General features: G+C 42.1%; 1 protein-coding gene across 1 annotated transcript in view; it reads left to right on the top strand.

Moving 5' to 3' along the window:
* The window catches only part of PTAR1 (protein prenyltransferase alpha subunit repeat containing 1), a 45,707-nt gene that overhangs the window by 12,269 nt on the left and 19,564 nt on the right, over window positions 1-13,874 (top strand). Inside the window, exons 3-4 of the mRNA XM_074811634.1 lie at window positions 5,280-5,346; window positions 12,918-13,022. Coding sequence (XP_074667735.1) covers window positions 5,280-5,346; window positions 12,918-13,022 — 172 coding nt within the window. The remainder of the gene's footprint in view (window positions 1-5,279; window positions 5,347-12,917; window positions 13,023-13,874) is intronic.

Raw genomic sequence — 13,874 nt, 5'->3', positions numbered from 1 at the left:
GATGCCAGGGCCGCCCCTCTGCCACCCATGGGGGTCTGTGGTGGAGCAGATGCTGATTTGCAGCCTGTGAGGAGCCTCACACCAGGACAGGTGACTGCACCCGAAGAAGGCCGGGACCCTGTGGGAAGAAGCCCCTGCTGTTGTAGTTCAGTGCTGGGAGGATTGCAACACGTGGGGGTGACCCACACGCCCGTGGGAGTGACTCATGTTGGAGTTGGTTTGTGGAGGACTGTCTCCTGTGAGGGGGGGACTGCGCTGGAACAGGGAAGGAATGCCAGGAGTTCCCCCTGCTGAGGTGGAAGAAGCGGCAGGACTGACTGCACTCCCCATTCCCTGCCCTCTGTGCTGCTGGTGGGGAGGAGGTAGAAATATGGGGAGAAAAGCTGAGCCCGGGAAGAAGGGAAGGATGGGGGAAGGTGTTTTCAAGATGTGGTAATGCTTCTCATGGTCCTACTCTGTTAAGTGGTGCTGATGTTAGTGTCTGTATTAAATTTTATGATTTGTTTTTTTTTTCTTCCCCTAATGAGTCTGTCTTTTGCCTGTGCCATAATGGATGAGGTCATCCTTCTCTGTCTTTACCTCAAGTTCCTGGGTCTTTTGCCTCCCTCCTTCTCAGTGCTGCGGGGAGGAATGGGGGAGTGAGCAGCTGCGTGGTGCTCAGTTGCCCTCAACTTAAAGCAGGACACATACTTAAAAAGAAAATTAGCTAAAAGTATATTGTCATATTTGTCCTTTTGCAGGTACAGAGGCTTGGGTGTACAAAAGGACACGTACGTTGTGAGCACCTATAATGTGATAGTTTGCTTAAGTTGTATCCAGCAGACAGTACTTTTAAATTGTAAATGAAAGACATTAGTTTTTGTTACTGACACACAGGGAACTAGCTGGCAACTACTGTCATTGTGTGCCAGATCTGTCATAAGACTTTCTATTGAGAAGTAGCTCAGAAGTTACTAAAATTGTGCCATTTGACATGTCTGACTCAGAAGCCACACTTCATGAAATCTTCATCTGTTATTTGTTGCACAAAGCATCAAAGAACATGAGAGAATTGGTTACTGCTTTGAGATTTTTCTTTTGTCTGCTGCTTTCTTTTGATAATAATGTTCAGGTTACAGTGAACCGCTGTAAAGGGAAAATGGACAAAATGGTAGACAAGCTTCTGTTTAAGTTGGGCTCAATTTGGTGCTGTTCCAGACTTTTGACATTACCAGAATAGTCATGTTAACTGGAAATCATGATTTAGAACAATGGCGTTTGTTTATCCTACTAAGTGGAGTCATGTTGACTATGAAAACTGTTTCTAAAAAGTAGTCAGAGGACTGAACTAGGCACTAATAACCTTTTGCTTAACATGTCTTGTTGACCACAGCATATATAGTGGTAGTACCTAATAATTACTAAAACCATTATTATATTTAGAAAATCCAACACTCAAGATTTCGGAATTTTTTATGACTTAATTCAGAACTGCCTTTAATCCTGTTCTTTGTTGAAGCACTTTGCTGAATCTCTACTTTTCCTCTTGTGCTGCACTGCACAGTTTCATTTATCTTTCCCTTCTGTAGCAAACACCTTTCCCTCCTGTAACAAACGAAAAAGTCCTGCAGACATCTCCTTTATTGCACACTCCTGTTGCATCGATACTTACCATTTTTGAGCATTGGAGCCTTTGGGGGTAGCCCACTGACTTCCTGACAAAGTGATAAGCGGCTGAAAATAAAGTTCACCAAGGGAAGTGTCAATCAACCTAGATTTGGTGCACTGAACTCTTCATAATATGTTTCAAAAATTACACTAAGTCAGCAATTAGCTGCCAGTCTAGATTAAATATAATTTAAAGCAAGTCTAGAGAAGAAGCTAGTATTAAAGTTTTTTGTGTTTGGTTTTTTTTGGGGTTTGTTGGGTTTCTTTGTTGTTTGCTTTTTTTTTGTTTTTGTAAATAATCACCAGTTGGAGAGAAAGTTGTCTGGGTTGGGTAAAAATGCAGTTAAGCAAATAAAGGTATTTAGCCTTGCTTTGGGTTAGCAACAGAGCTTGTAATCTCAGATTTTTTTTTTCTAATTTTTATTTTTTCCCGTGAAGAAACTCAGTTGCTAGGTAGTAGGTACTGTGAATTTGATGTACATAAATCTTATGTTACCTTGGAAGAGTTATTATTAGCTCTTGACCTATTGCATTCTGAAAGGCAATTTGTGTGTATTGTTTATGACACAAGGTACTAATAGCAGAATAAGTAGAGCATTTAATTAAGTATAATTGTAACATGTAAAATGGAGATATTTTAAAAATAACTACTAATATTTTGAGAAGATAAAATGGAAGATCTACATGAAACAGTGACAGCTCACACTTTTAACTATGGATCCTTATAAAACTGGGCTTTTGTTAAATGTTGCCAGTGAAGTTTTTGAATGTAAAATTGAAACAATAGCCAGCAAAACGCTTAGTAGGTGTTTAATTTTACATATGTGAGTAATCCTGAATATTTCAATTGGGCAATTCATCTGTCTAAAATTAAATAGGTGTTGAAGTACTGTGCTAGTTCAGGGATTGGGTAAGTCAAAGAAAAAGCTTTTTACATTTATGTAGCAAATTGGGAAGAAGCTCTGCACATATGACAAATATTAATTCCCTGGCAACAAAGAGGTGTTTAAAAGGAAATCTTTCATTAAAGGGAAAAACCAACCCAGCCTTAACTAAAACTCCTGAAAATAGAAAGTTAAGTTACTTCCTTGAGGTAATTGCTTAATGAAAAATCGACAGAGTGGACTAAAGAATTTTTTTTCCCCCTGCATTATATGATGGCATAAGATGTTCCATAAGCTGGAACATCATGGGAAACACAAAATTACTTTGTTGGACATAAATGAACAAGCAGTCATACAGTAATATACAAAGGTATTCCACTTTTTGACCCACTTAAATCTTAATTTCTCTCAAAGTCTTGGTTCAAAGATAAATGAAGTCATGGTCCTTTGCATTTTAAACTAATATGCTCCATTATTGGTGCATTTCATAAGTGACTTCTTAAAATTGAATTTTACAGTCATATTAACCACACTAACTAATGATCTAGTCCCATGAGATACCATCTTTTTCCTTTTTTTCCTTAAAAAGTAATAAAGTGCCTCTTACTTGCTGGAAATTACCTGGAGTACAACCTATTTAGTTTGTTAAATGCAGAGTTATTAGGAGAGAGTGTAGCCAAACTTTCTTGGCAGTTACGTTCAGTTTTGATGCAAGATTATTCTTCTTACTCAGTTGTAAAATTACCATGTAAATTTAAGAATTGTAATTGCAGGACAGGTTGACTGATCCAATGCTGTGTCTCCTGAGAGCAGAGGTTAAGGGAGCCACACTCCTTAGTATCTCAAGTTTAAGTGGAGATGCCTCATGAATCCCCACTGTTACCCTGGTGGGTCTCAAAACTGCCCAAGTGGTGCAGTGGAGTGTAAAGGGAAAAGGAAAGGCTAGGTTACAATGAAATTACTCTTCCATTCTTCTATCTTGGTTTTATGACATTGTTAAAAATGTGTAATACGTAAATCTGCAGTCTGTGCAGTGCTTAAACACAGGGATGAAAACAAATGTTCTGTTTGTTCTTTTTTCAGTGAATCAGTCTTGAAACCTCAGTCTGAAACAAGGCTGGCTGTGCTAGGTTTGTGTGGCGGGGGGGGAGTGTGGTAGGGGGGAAGTGGGCTACAGCGGTGGCCCCTGGGAGAACCTGCTGAAAGCTCCCCTGGCTCCAAGTTCGACCTGCCTCTGCCAAGGCTGGGCCAATTAGTGATGGTGACTGCACCTCTGTGATAACGTATTTAAGAAGGGGAACTGGGAGGAGGAGTTGGAGTTGTGAGGAGGGGTTGTGAACACCAAAGTCAGTGGAAGAACAGAGGAGGAGGAAGTGGGGGAGGTGTGCCAGAGCGGAGAACCCCCTTGTATTTCATGGTGAGACAGCAGGGCCATGCCACGCCACCCATGGAGGTCACCAGTGGAACAGAGTCGCCTGCGGCTTGTGGAGGACCCCGGAACTTTATGGGAAGAAGCAGCCACCACTGTTGTAGTTTGGTGCTGAGAGGACTGCAACATGTGGGGGTGATCCACACCAGAGCATATTGAGAAGAATGCACCCTGTGGGGAGGACTCACAACAGACAAAGTTTGTGGAGGACTGTCTCTCATGAGAAGAGGGACACCACGTGGAGCAGGGGGAAGAATGCAGGAGAGTGCTTGTCCCCCACTCCTTGCAGAAGAAGCATCGGACTGACTGCACCTCTATCCCTTGCCCCCTGCACCACTGAGCAGAGTAGGTAGAGATATCAGGAACAAAACTGAGCCCAGGAAAAAGGGAAGGGTGGGGGAGGTGTTTTTTTAGCATATGGTAACACTCCTCACTGGCCTATCTTGTCTGTTAAGTGGTGATGGTGTTAGTGTTTTGAGTTAGTGATGTTCTTTTTTCTTCCCCTAATGAGCTTGTCTTTTGCCTATGACCATAATGGGTGAGCCAACCACTCCCTGTCCTTATGTGGACTCCTGAGCCTTTTGTTTAATTTTTTTGTCCTTCCCAGCGCTGAGTGGGGAAGGGGTGAGTGAACCGCTGTGTGGTGCTCAGTTGCCCTCTGGGCTCAAACCATGACAACATATTTAAAATGTTTTCTGTTCAGTTAGATTGTGGCATTATTTTGTGATCCTAATTCATGGTTATGGTGTTTCATTTTCCTAGCTACAGGTTTTTTTATAGTATGAGTATTTTTTGTAACGGTATGGTATATGGCAGCCACCTGCAGCTCAGACTTGTACTGAAGTAGTAGGGTATATTTTTGGTACTATCTTATTTAAAAATTGTTGGATTTTCTTTGAAGAATTCTCTGTTCATGATGTATACAGTGTGTCTGCAATTTAAATCACTGAATACTCCAGGATTTTATGTAATGGCTGTCCCTTGCTGAGGGCATGCTGTATGTTTGATTATAGCAGTACAAACAGAGGTCAGAAATTTCCAGGTGCAGACTTCTTAGATGTGAGTTGTTAGCAAGACAGAAATCCATTATTTTAAATAATGAAAAGAGAGGATATGACAGATTTTGCTCCTTCGTAAATTAAGCTAGCATTTCTTCTGGAATGAGACGAAGTAGTGTTTTGCAGAGGTGGGCATCCATAGCTACAGCACCCTGCGGAGGAGAAACTTTGAGGAAGGACAAGGGAGTAAGGGAGTGCAGAGAGAGAACACTGCTGTGTGAATTGTTACTAATCTTTGTGTCTCTTATTCACTTGTTTTAGAACTGATAGATATCACATGTACCCTGCTGCTGCTGAATCCTGACTTCACCACTGCTTGGAATGTGAGGTATGTTGCACTCAACGAATGACATCAGAAAGGCCTGACCATATGTGTGAGTCAGCTGTAAGCATTGTTTTAAGTAGTAATTAATGACACAGCAAGAGCTTTTCAGCTCAGGATTGCTGAAGGAATGTTAAAAATCTCTTCTATCCTGTATGCCTTGCAGATAGTTCCAGACTGCCTTTTTTTTCTTTATGTTTTTTTTGTAGTGCAGGCTAAAGGTTACACTGCTGCATGCGAAGGCACATGTTTGGCTCACATTTTGGGAGAATATAAGTCTCATTGAACTGCCATTCGTCTTTCCATCTGTCAGTTAAGGAAGGCCATTTTTACCTTTAGACGGGCATATCCTTTTCACTGAATCACATAATGCCCAACTGATGTCTGCTGTTTGTCTTCACTGTTTTCATTTCACCCCTCTTTGAATATTATACTCAAGTTCTTTCGAGATAAGTTCAATTTGCTGTTATTACCAGTGCAGCTCATCAAAGCTAGATAGTCCTCAATAGGTAACACTGCAAGAGGAGGGGCAGGCAGCTGTTGTTTAGTCCAGACACATTCTCCCACACCCTTCTACTTTTGTACCTGCTGGGACTAGTCTAACTTCACTGTTGGTCATGCTGCAGCGCCTGTCCAGGAGTCTTTATGGGGGAGGAGCCGGAATTTACCTCCTTGGCTCTTAATGGAGCCCAGAAGCAACAGTTCTTTACAACCCTGTAATCTGCAATTTTTGTGTAAATCTTAGAGGTGAGGGAATACTCTCTGCTGCCTATGCAAGACTCAAGACAGGTTTAAAGGAATAGTTTTAGAAGGGCTGGAGGGCTGACAGAAAATTATATCTTAGTGTCTAGGAGGTCTCATTAAAAGTAGGACTTAGGTAGTTAAGATGCATTATTGCAATAGGAAAAATTAACAAAGTGACCTGGAAAGATGATGTCTGCGGGTAGCTGTCAGCACTAGATATGGCAAATTCAGGTTGTTTGTTTTTGGTTTTTTTTCTCCTTTCACTGCTGAGGTAGTTCTGAAGGATTCTGCTGTGATCTGTATCATTCTAGCATCTCAGGTCTAAGAAGGGTGAATGAAAGTGAAAGTGAAGGCTTACTGTCATGCAAATATATAGCTTGAGTAGCTTTCAAGTGATAAAATGGAATTAGGAGCATTTAAAAGTACTAGAGCTACTACAATAATGTAATCTTGTGGTACTTAAAACTGGATTCAGGTTTTTGGTTTGGGTTTTGTAGAAATTTTTTTAGTGCAAGTGCATCCATCCTTATCAGTCTGGCTTTTTTTCTGCCTGGCAGCTGAGAGAGTTTGCTCTTATGTAAATGAGATGAGTAGTTCAACGTTGTAAATGGAGTTAAAAATGTTAAGCAATATGGATGAGGATTGCTTTCTTTTTTAAGATGTTTATGGTTTACCCAAGTATACAAATTACTACAGAAGGTGGCCTTGCTCCACAGATTCTTGTCAGTCTGTCTTTGGAGCTCCGTTTAGCATTCAGAGAGAAGCTGTTATATGAGCCAGACAGTAGCTGTGGAGTTTACCACTGAGCCTGCTCTAGCCAAGGGACTGCTTTGCTGAATCTGACCCTACACTATTTTAGGCTGCTGCTGAGAGTTTGCCGTTTTGAAGAGTCAGCACTTAATTGGCACAATTAAGCTTCTCTTCTTTTCAGTAAGTTACAGGTCAAAGCTAGCCAGATGTGTGGCATATAGTCGCAGAGTAGAGGACAGACTGTGTTCTGCACAGATGTTGGAGGTAAATCCTTATTCTGAGCTAGTATAAACTGAGAACTATTTGTGTGGCTTGCACTCTGCTTGCAGAGCATGATGGATCTGCCGTGGGATGATTGTTTTCATTTTGCTCAGAAGATGTTTGTCATGCCAGATTCATTTATGTTCTCCACACACGAAGTCACTGCTTTCTCTTAAGGCAAAAAAACATCATAGACTCTAAATAGCCTAAAAAATAAAAAGTGTAATAGTTATTTACTGAATAGCAGCCCTGCACATAGTGTTTCCTGTAGAATTTAATGACTCTTTCATTTTAGGCTGGAATAGTCCCTTTTTCCTATGCTGAATTCTCTGCTGAGAGCTTCAAAGATGTTAGTTGAGTCAATAGCACTGAATTTGAAGATAGAGGAAGAGGGTTTTTTGAGAGTGGGAAAAGGAAAGCTCTTCCTTGGAAGGGAGACAGGACTTGGCAGAACAGGAAGACTGGAGTGGCAGTGTGGAAGACTAATGACCATTTCAGCCCAGCTGACAATTGCTGTACCTTGATTACTGTGTTCACTTTTGGGCCCCTCACTGCAAAAAGGACATTGAATTACTCGAGCGTGTCCAGAGAAGGGCAACAAAGCTGGTGAAGGGTCTGGAGCACAGGTCGTACGAGGAGCGGCTGAGGGAATTGGGGTTGTTTAGTCTGGAGAAGAGGAGGCTGAGGGGAGACCTCATCACCCTCTACAACTACCTGAAAGGAGGTTGCAGAGAGCTGGGGATGAGTCTCTTTAACCAAGTAATAAGCGATAGGGCAAGAGGGAATGGCCTCAAGTTGTGCCAGGGAAGGTTTAGACTAGATGTCAGGAAGTATTTCTTTACAGAACGGGTTATTAGGCATTGGAATGGATTGCCCAGGGCGGTGGTGGAGTCCCCATCCCTGGAGGTGTTTAAGAGTAGGGTCGACATAGCGCTGAGAGATATGGTGTAGATGGGAACTGTCAGTGTTAGGTTAATGGTTGGACTAGATGATCTTCAAGGTCCTTTCCAACCTAGATGATTCTGTGATAGAAGGGTCTATCTGGTTAATGAAATGCAGGAGAACATAAAACGTCAAATGTGTTACCCGCTAGGAAGAGATGAATAATCTTATCTTGGCTTTGGAGCTATTCTAAACAATTTTAATATGCCTGCATAGGTTTGTCTTTTATTTATTTAAATTAGAAGTGACTGGGAAGATACAGAAGGATAGGGACTATAACCTAAACCATAAGAATTGAGCAAGAGCTAATTGTATGGTGTGTAGGAAGGCATGCTAAAGAATAGGAGATGTGGTGTTTCTTAGAACTCAGAGGAAAATTCCTGTTATACTGAATGGGCAACAAGACATCTCCAGATAGTAATCATAATTTCAGTTATCCTGTGTTTTTAGAAGTTGAAAAATCTTCCTAGTTGAAATGACCAAAATCTTTATGTATGTGATTGTAAAGGAATTGTCATAGGTGGTTTTGTTCTTGCTGATATACTTGCTGGCATGTACAATTGATTGAAAGTCAAAAGACATTGGGTAACAAGATACTCTGAAAAGTCAATTTCCTATCAGATATCAATTACTTCAAAGGTGTCAACAAAAACATAAGGCAAGTCAAAATCATTTCAGATTGTCTTTTATGGGAGCTAGAATTCTGAAGCCTGAAAAATTGTGTATGGTCTACATGGCAAAAAAGTGAGCTAGAAATTATATATCCTAAGTTGGATGTTTGCTGAAAGAGCTTGAAAGGAATTTATTTGGAAGTATATGAGACTTTAGTCATACTTGTGGTTGAAGTCCCTTACTTGTGAATGGGAGGATGTCTCATTTGGAAGTCTGTGAAGCTAAAAACTGCTTTTCTACCACAGCAGTGAAAGTAGATGTTGTCTGTAATGTTCCTCAACTTTGCAAGAGTAAATTTACTTTAAGAGTAAATATGTGTGAGCCTACTTGTTTACAATTAATGCTTTAATACAGAAAGAGCAATTTCTTCACCAAGTGTTTAGGTTTGTGAGGTAGGTGGCTTGGTAATCTAATCTTTGTTAAAATATGTTGACATTCCCTGAATCTTTCTCTTGGCTGCTTTGCAAAAGTCAACACACTGGCACCGAACAGTCTGGTCAGTCTGCTGCTCCTGGCTGGCATACATGGATTTCCTATTGAGCGCCTAGTAAAAACATCCAATCTGAAGCATGCTGGGACTTGATTTGGATAAAAACAAATGTCCCAGTAGCTATGTTTCTGATCTCTGCAAACAGTTCTCTTCTGACTTAAAGAGCTGGGCGCTCTTTAAGAAGGAAGTGTTTATGGCTCAGGAGCAGGCAGTCCCCAGGTGCTCTAAGAGGAGCAGGCGGCAGAGAAGACCACCCTGGCTGAACAGGGAGCTTTGGCTGGAACTCCGGGAGAAAAGGAGAGTTTACAGCCTTTGGAGGAAGGGGCTAGCCACTCACAGTGATTACAAAGAGGCTGTGAGGATATGCAGGGCAGAAATCAGGAGGTCCAAAGCCCAGCTGGAAACTAATCTGGCTTCAGCAATCAAGGACAACAAGAAATGTTTCTATAAGTATGTGAGCAGCAAAAGAAAGACCAGGGAGAGTCTCCATCCGCTGCTAGATGCTGAAGGAAACTTGGTAGCAAGTGATGAGGGGAAGGCTGAGGTACTTAATGCCTTCTTTGCTTCAGCCTTTAATAACAAGACTAGTTGTATTGAGGGAATCCAACCCCCTCAGCCAGATGATAGAGACAGGGAGAACGACCCCCCGGCATTCCAGGAGAGAGTCAGTGACCTGCTACATCACATAGACACACACAAGTCTATGGGACTGGATGGGATACACCCGAGGGTGCTGAAGGAGCTGGCTGGGGTGCTCACCAAGCCACTTTCCATCATTTACCAGCAGTCCTGGCTGACTGGGGAGGTCCCGACAGATTGGAAATTGGCCAATGTGACGCCCACCTATAAGAAGGGTCGGGAGGATGATCCAGGAAATTACAGGCCTGTCAGCTTGACGTCGGTGCCCGGGAAGCTGATGGAGCAGCTCATCCTGAGTAACCATCACACAACACATGCGGGACAACCAGATGATCAGGCCCAGTCAGCATGGGTTTATGAAAGGCAGGTCCTGCTTGACAAACCTGATCTCCTTCTACAACAGGGCAACCTGCTTATTGGATGAGGGAAAGGCTGTGGATGTAGTTTACCTTGACTTCAGTAAGACCTTTGACACCGTTTCCCACAGCATTCTTCTGGCGAAACTGGCTGCTCGCGGCTTGGATGGGCACACGCTTTGCTGGGTAGAAAACTGGCTGGATGGCCGGGCCCAAAGAGTTGTGGTGAATGGAGTTAAATCCAGTTGGCGGCCGGTCACGAGTGGTGTCCCCCGGGGCTCGGTTTTGGGGCCACTCTTGTTTAACATCTTTATTGATGATCTAGGCGAGGGGATCGAGTGCACCCTCAGTAAGTTTGCAGATGACACCAAGTTGGGTGGGAGTGTTGATCTGCTCGAGGGTAGGGAGGCTCTGCAGAGAGACCTGGACAGGCTGGAGCGATGGGCTAAGGTCAGCTGTAGGAGTTTCAATAAGGCCAAATGCCGGGTGCTGCACTTGGGCCACAACAACCCCCAGCAGCGCTACAGGCTTGGGGAGGAGTGGCTGGAGAGCTGCCAGTCAGAGAGGGACCTGGGGGTGTTGATTGACAGCCGGCTGAACAGGAGCCAGCAGTGTGCCCAGGTGGCCAAGAAGGCCAATGGTATCCTGGCTTGTATCAGCAATAGCGTGGCCAGCAGGGACAGGGAAGTGATCTTGCCCCTGTACTTGGCACTGGTGAGGCTGCACCTCGATGACTGTGTTCAGTTTTGGGCCCCTCACTCCAAAAAGGACATTGAATGACTCGAGCGTGTCCGGAGAAGGGCAACGAAGCTGGTGAAGGGTCTGGAGCACAGGTCGTACGAGGAGCAGCTGAGGGAACTTGGGTTGTTCAGTCTGGAGAGGAGGAGGCTGAGGGGAGACCTCATCGCCCTTTACAGCTACCTGAAAGGAGGTTGCAGAGAGCTGGGGATGAGTCTCTTGAACCAAGTAATAAGCGATAGGACAAGAGGGAATGGCCTCAAGTTGTGCCAGGGAAGGTTTAGACTAGATGTCAGGAAGTATTTCTTTACAGAACGGGTTATTAGGCAGTGGAATGGGCTGCCCAGGGAGGTGGTGGAGTCCCCATCCCTGGAGGTGTTTAAGAGTCGGGCTGACGTAGCACTGAGAGATACGGTGTAGTTGGGAACTGTCAGTGTTAGGTTAATGGTTGGACTGGATGATCTTCAAGGTCCTTTCCAACCTAGATGATTCTGTGATTCTGTGACTTCACTAGATATCAGAGGCAAAACTTCCTTAAAGATTTGTTCAGCTGTTGGTTCAGTAGCAGAAGAAGTGTCTAGACTAGTGCCTAGATATATGTCTTGCCATTTTTCTTGAATTTTAAATAATATGTTGCTTGATGTTAGTGTTGCCACAAGTAGCCTCTGACTGTGCATATACAGTTCAATTAAAGCAGCACAAAGCCAATGTACCAAGTAGAGTCAATTTCCTACTGAAAACTTCCAAAACAGGCAGAAAATGACAGTAAGTGCTCACGCTAAAGGATATATCAATTTGTTTGTGAGACTTGGGCCAGAGCTTTAAAACAATATTATGTGTTCTGTGTCAAACTGCAGAGAATTTTTACCTTCTTTCTGGATAGCAGCTTTTTTCAGAGTGTATTTCTTCCCTGTCCCCTTCATTTCCGCCCCGCCCCCCCCCCCCCCCCCCTTTTTTTTTGGCAGAAAATTGATCAACTGTTTTTCACCTACTAGTGCTCCTCTTGTTGAATCTAGTGCCATGTGTATCATTATGATGAATGATAAACTATTTAAAAAAACCCCAAAACCAAGTAAAAACACCCCCCCACCCCCAACACAAAACATTAAACCCATGCCAAAATTGCTCGTACTTTTTGCACTCTGTTTTTTATTATGACTTCTGGAGGTTCTAGGAAATGCAAGTTTCCTGTCTGCAAATGATAACTTCGGAACTTAGCCTATCTTTACTTCAAAGCCACTATCTACTAGATTGGAGAATAGGATGTGAAGACTGATGTCCTGGGAGTAACTGGTGATGGGGTGATGTCTACAAATGTGCTTAGGACAGGTAGTAAGAGTTATAAAGCTAGAAAAAAGAATAGGGTGTGGGGCAGGTAATTCTGTGCAAAGAAGGGAAGAAAGATAAATACGGGCTTTCACTTTGCTCTGTGTTGGAGGTACTCTGGGAAGGGTTACATTGGATGAACATTAAGGTTTGTTAGGGCAAGTTCTTTTTTTTTCAACCAAAAGTTGGTTTACACATAAATAAATGCAGTGATTTCAGCGTTCTTGTAAGTTTGAAAAACATCTACGCAAACAGAGTATTTCCCACTTCATTCTAAATTTAAGGATCCTTGATACTCTATCTTGAGCCATCTTTAAAAACTAAAAGTAAGGGGTGGGAGAGGCTGTGTGGAAGAGTATTTTCAGATATGCAGAAAGATCTAAAGGCTTAATTTCAAGAAGGAATGTGTAGTCATATATGTAACCCTATTGGCAGCCCTTGTATCAAAGGATGTGTATATATACAAACCCTTGAACAGGGTGTGCATACATATAGCAGAGTGGAATGGGTTAATCACCAAAGACTTTCTAAACTCATGTAGTTTGACAGTGAAGTTCTGTTATGGTACAGAGGAAATGCTGTGCTATTTGTTATTGGGATTTGTGTTCTGTTTGCAGGTTACTACTTTTATTCATACAAATTTATTTTATCTTTTGTAGGAAAGAATTAATACTGTCTGGCACTTTAAATCCACTTAAAGATTTGCATCTTGGAAAACTGGCGTTAACCAAGTTTCCAAAGAGTCCAGAAACATGGATTCATAGGTTTGTTTCCCTTCCCTTCTGTTGCCTCCCCAAACTTAAATCTTTTTCCTAGGGTTTTTTTCACCTGTGCTTGGGTTAAGGAAAGCCATAGATGAAAGAGGACATCTGAAAATATAGCAGATTCTTTGAACCAGTCATTGTAAAGTACTGTGCTTTTGGCTTTCGAAGATACCTGCCTATATTTTACACTTAGAACTAAATACACATCTTTTTTGCTGCATATTTTTTTAATAAACTTTGGAGGTGAGATAACTTTTCGTAAAAGTTTATCATGTCTTGCAGCACCTAAAATTCTCAGCCTGAGAATTCTCATTCCATCAGTAGTAAGTATTTGAGCATTGTGGGTTTCTCCCTCTTTTCCTCCTCCAACTTACTGTTATATTGCTTGTCTACAGGCATTTCGGAAAGACAAGGATCTGTAAAAGCTAATGTTTATAACCAAAGCTGGATTCTTTTCTATTCCAATGCTGGTCTTCCTGGTTTGGTGAATTTATTTTTATAATTTCTAACTTAAGTAATGTCATTTAGTCACTGCTACTAAATATTAAAATAACAGAGTGCATTTTTGGAAAAGATAACTTCAGAATTACTCAAATGCACAAAGCTAAACTTCTCAGTCATGCCTGAGTGTACATAAAATGTCTGTAGCACAGCCAAGTGAAGTATAGATCCATTGCTCAACTTTCTTTAAAAAAAACAAAACAAACTTTGGTATGTGTATGATTGTTTTCACGATGTATTTTTCACAGGATAGCTCATCCTTTTATATAAAGAGATTTGAATATAATGCATTAGAAAGCAGCTCACAGTGTTTGCATTTCACATGGCCAGCATTAGGACAACTGTAAAGTT

This window comes from Strix aluco, chromosome Z (assembly GCF_031877795.1).
Source record: "Strix aluco isolate bStrAlu1 chromosome Z, bStrAlu1.hap1, whole genome shotgun sequence".
NCBI lineage: Eukaryota > Metazoa > Chordata > Aves > Strigiformes > Strigidae > Strix > Strix aluco.
This window is presented reverse-complemented; position numbering and strand designations above follow the sequence as displayed.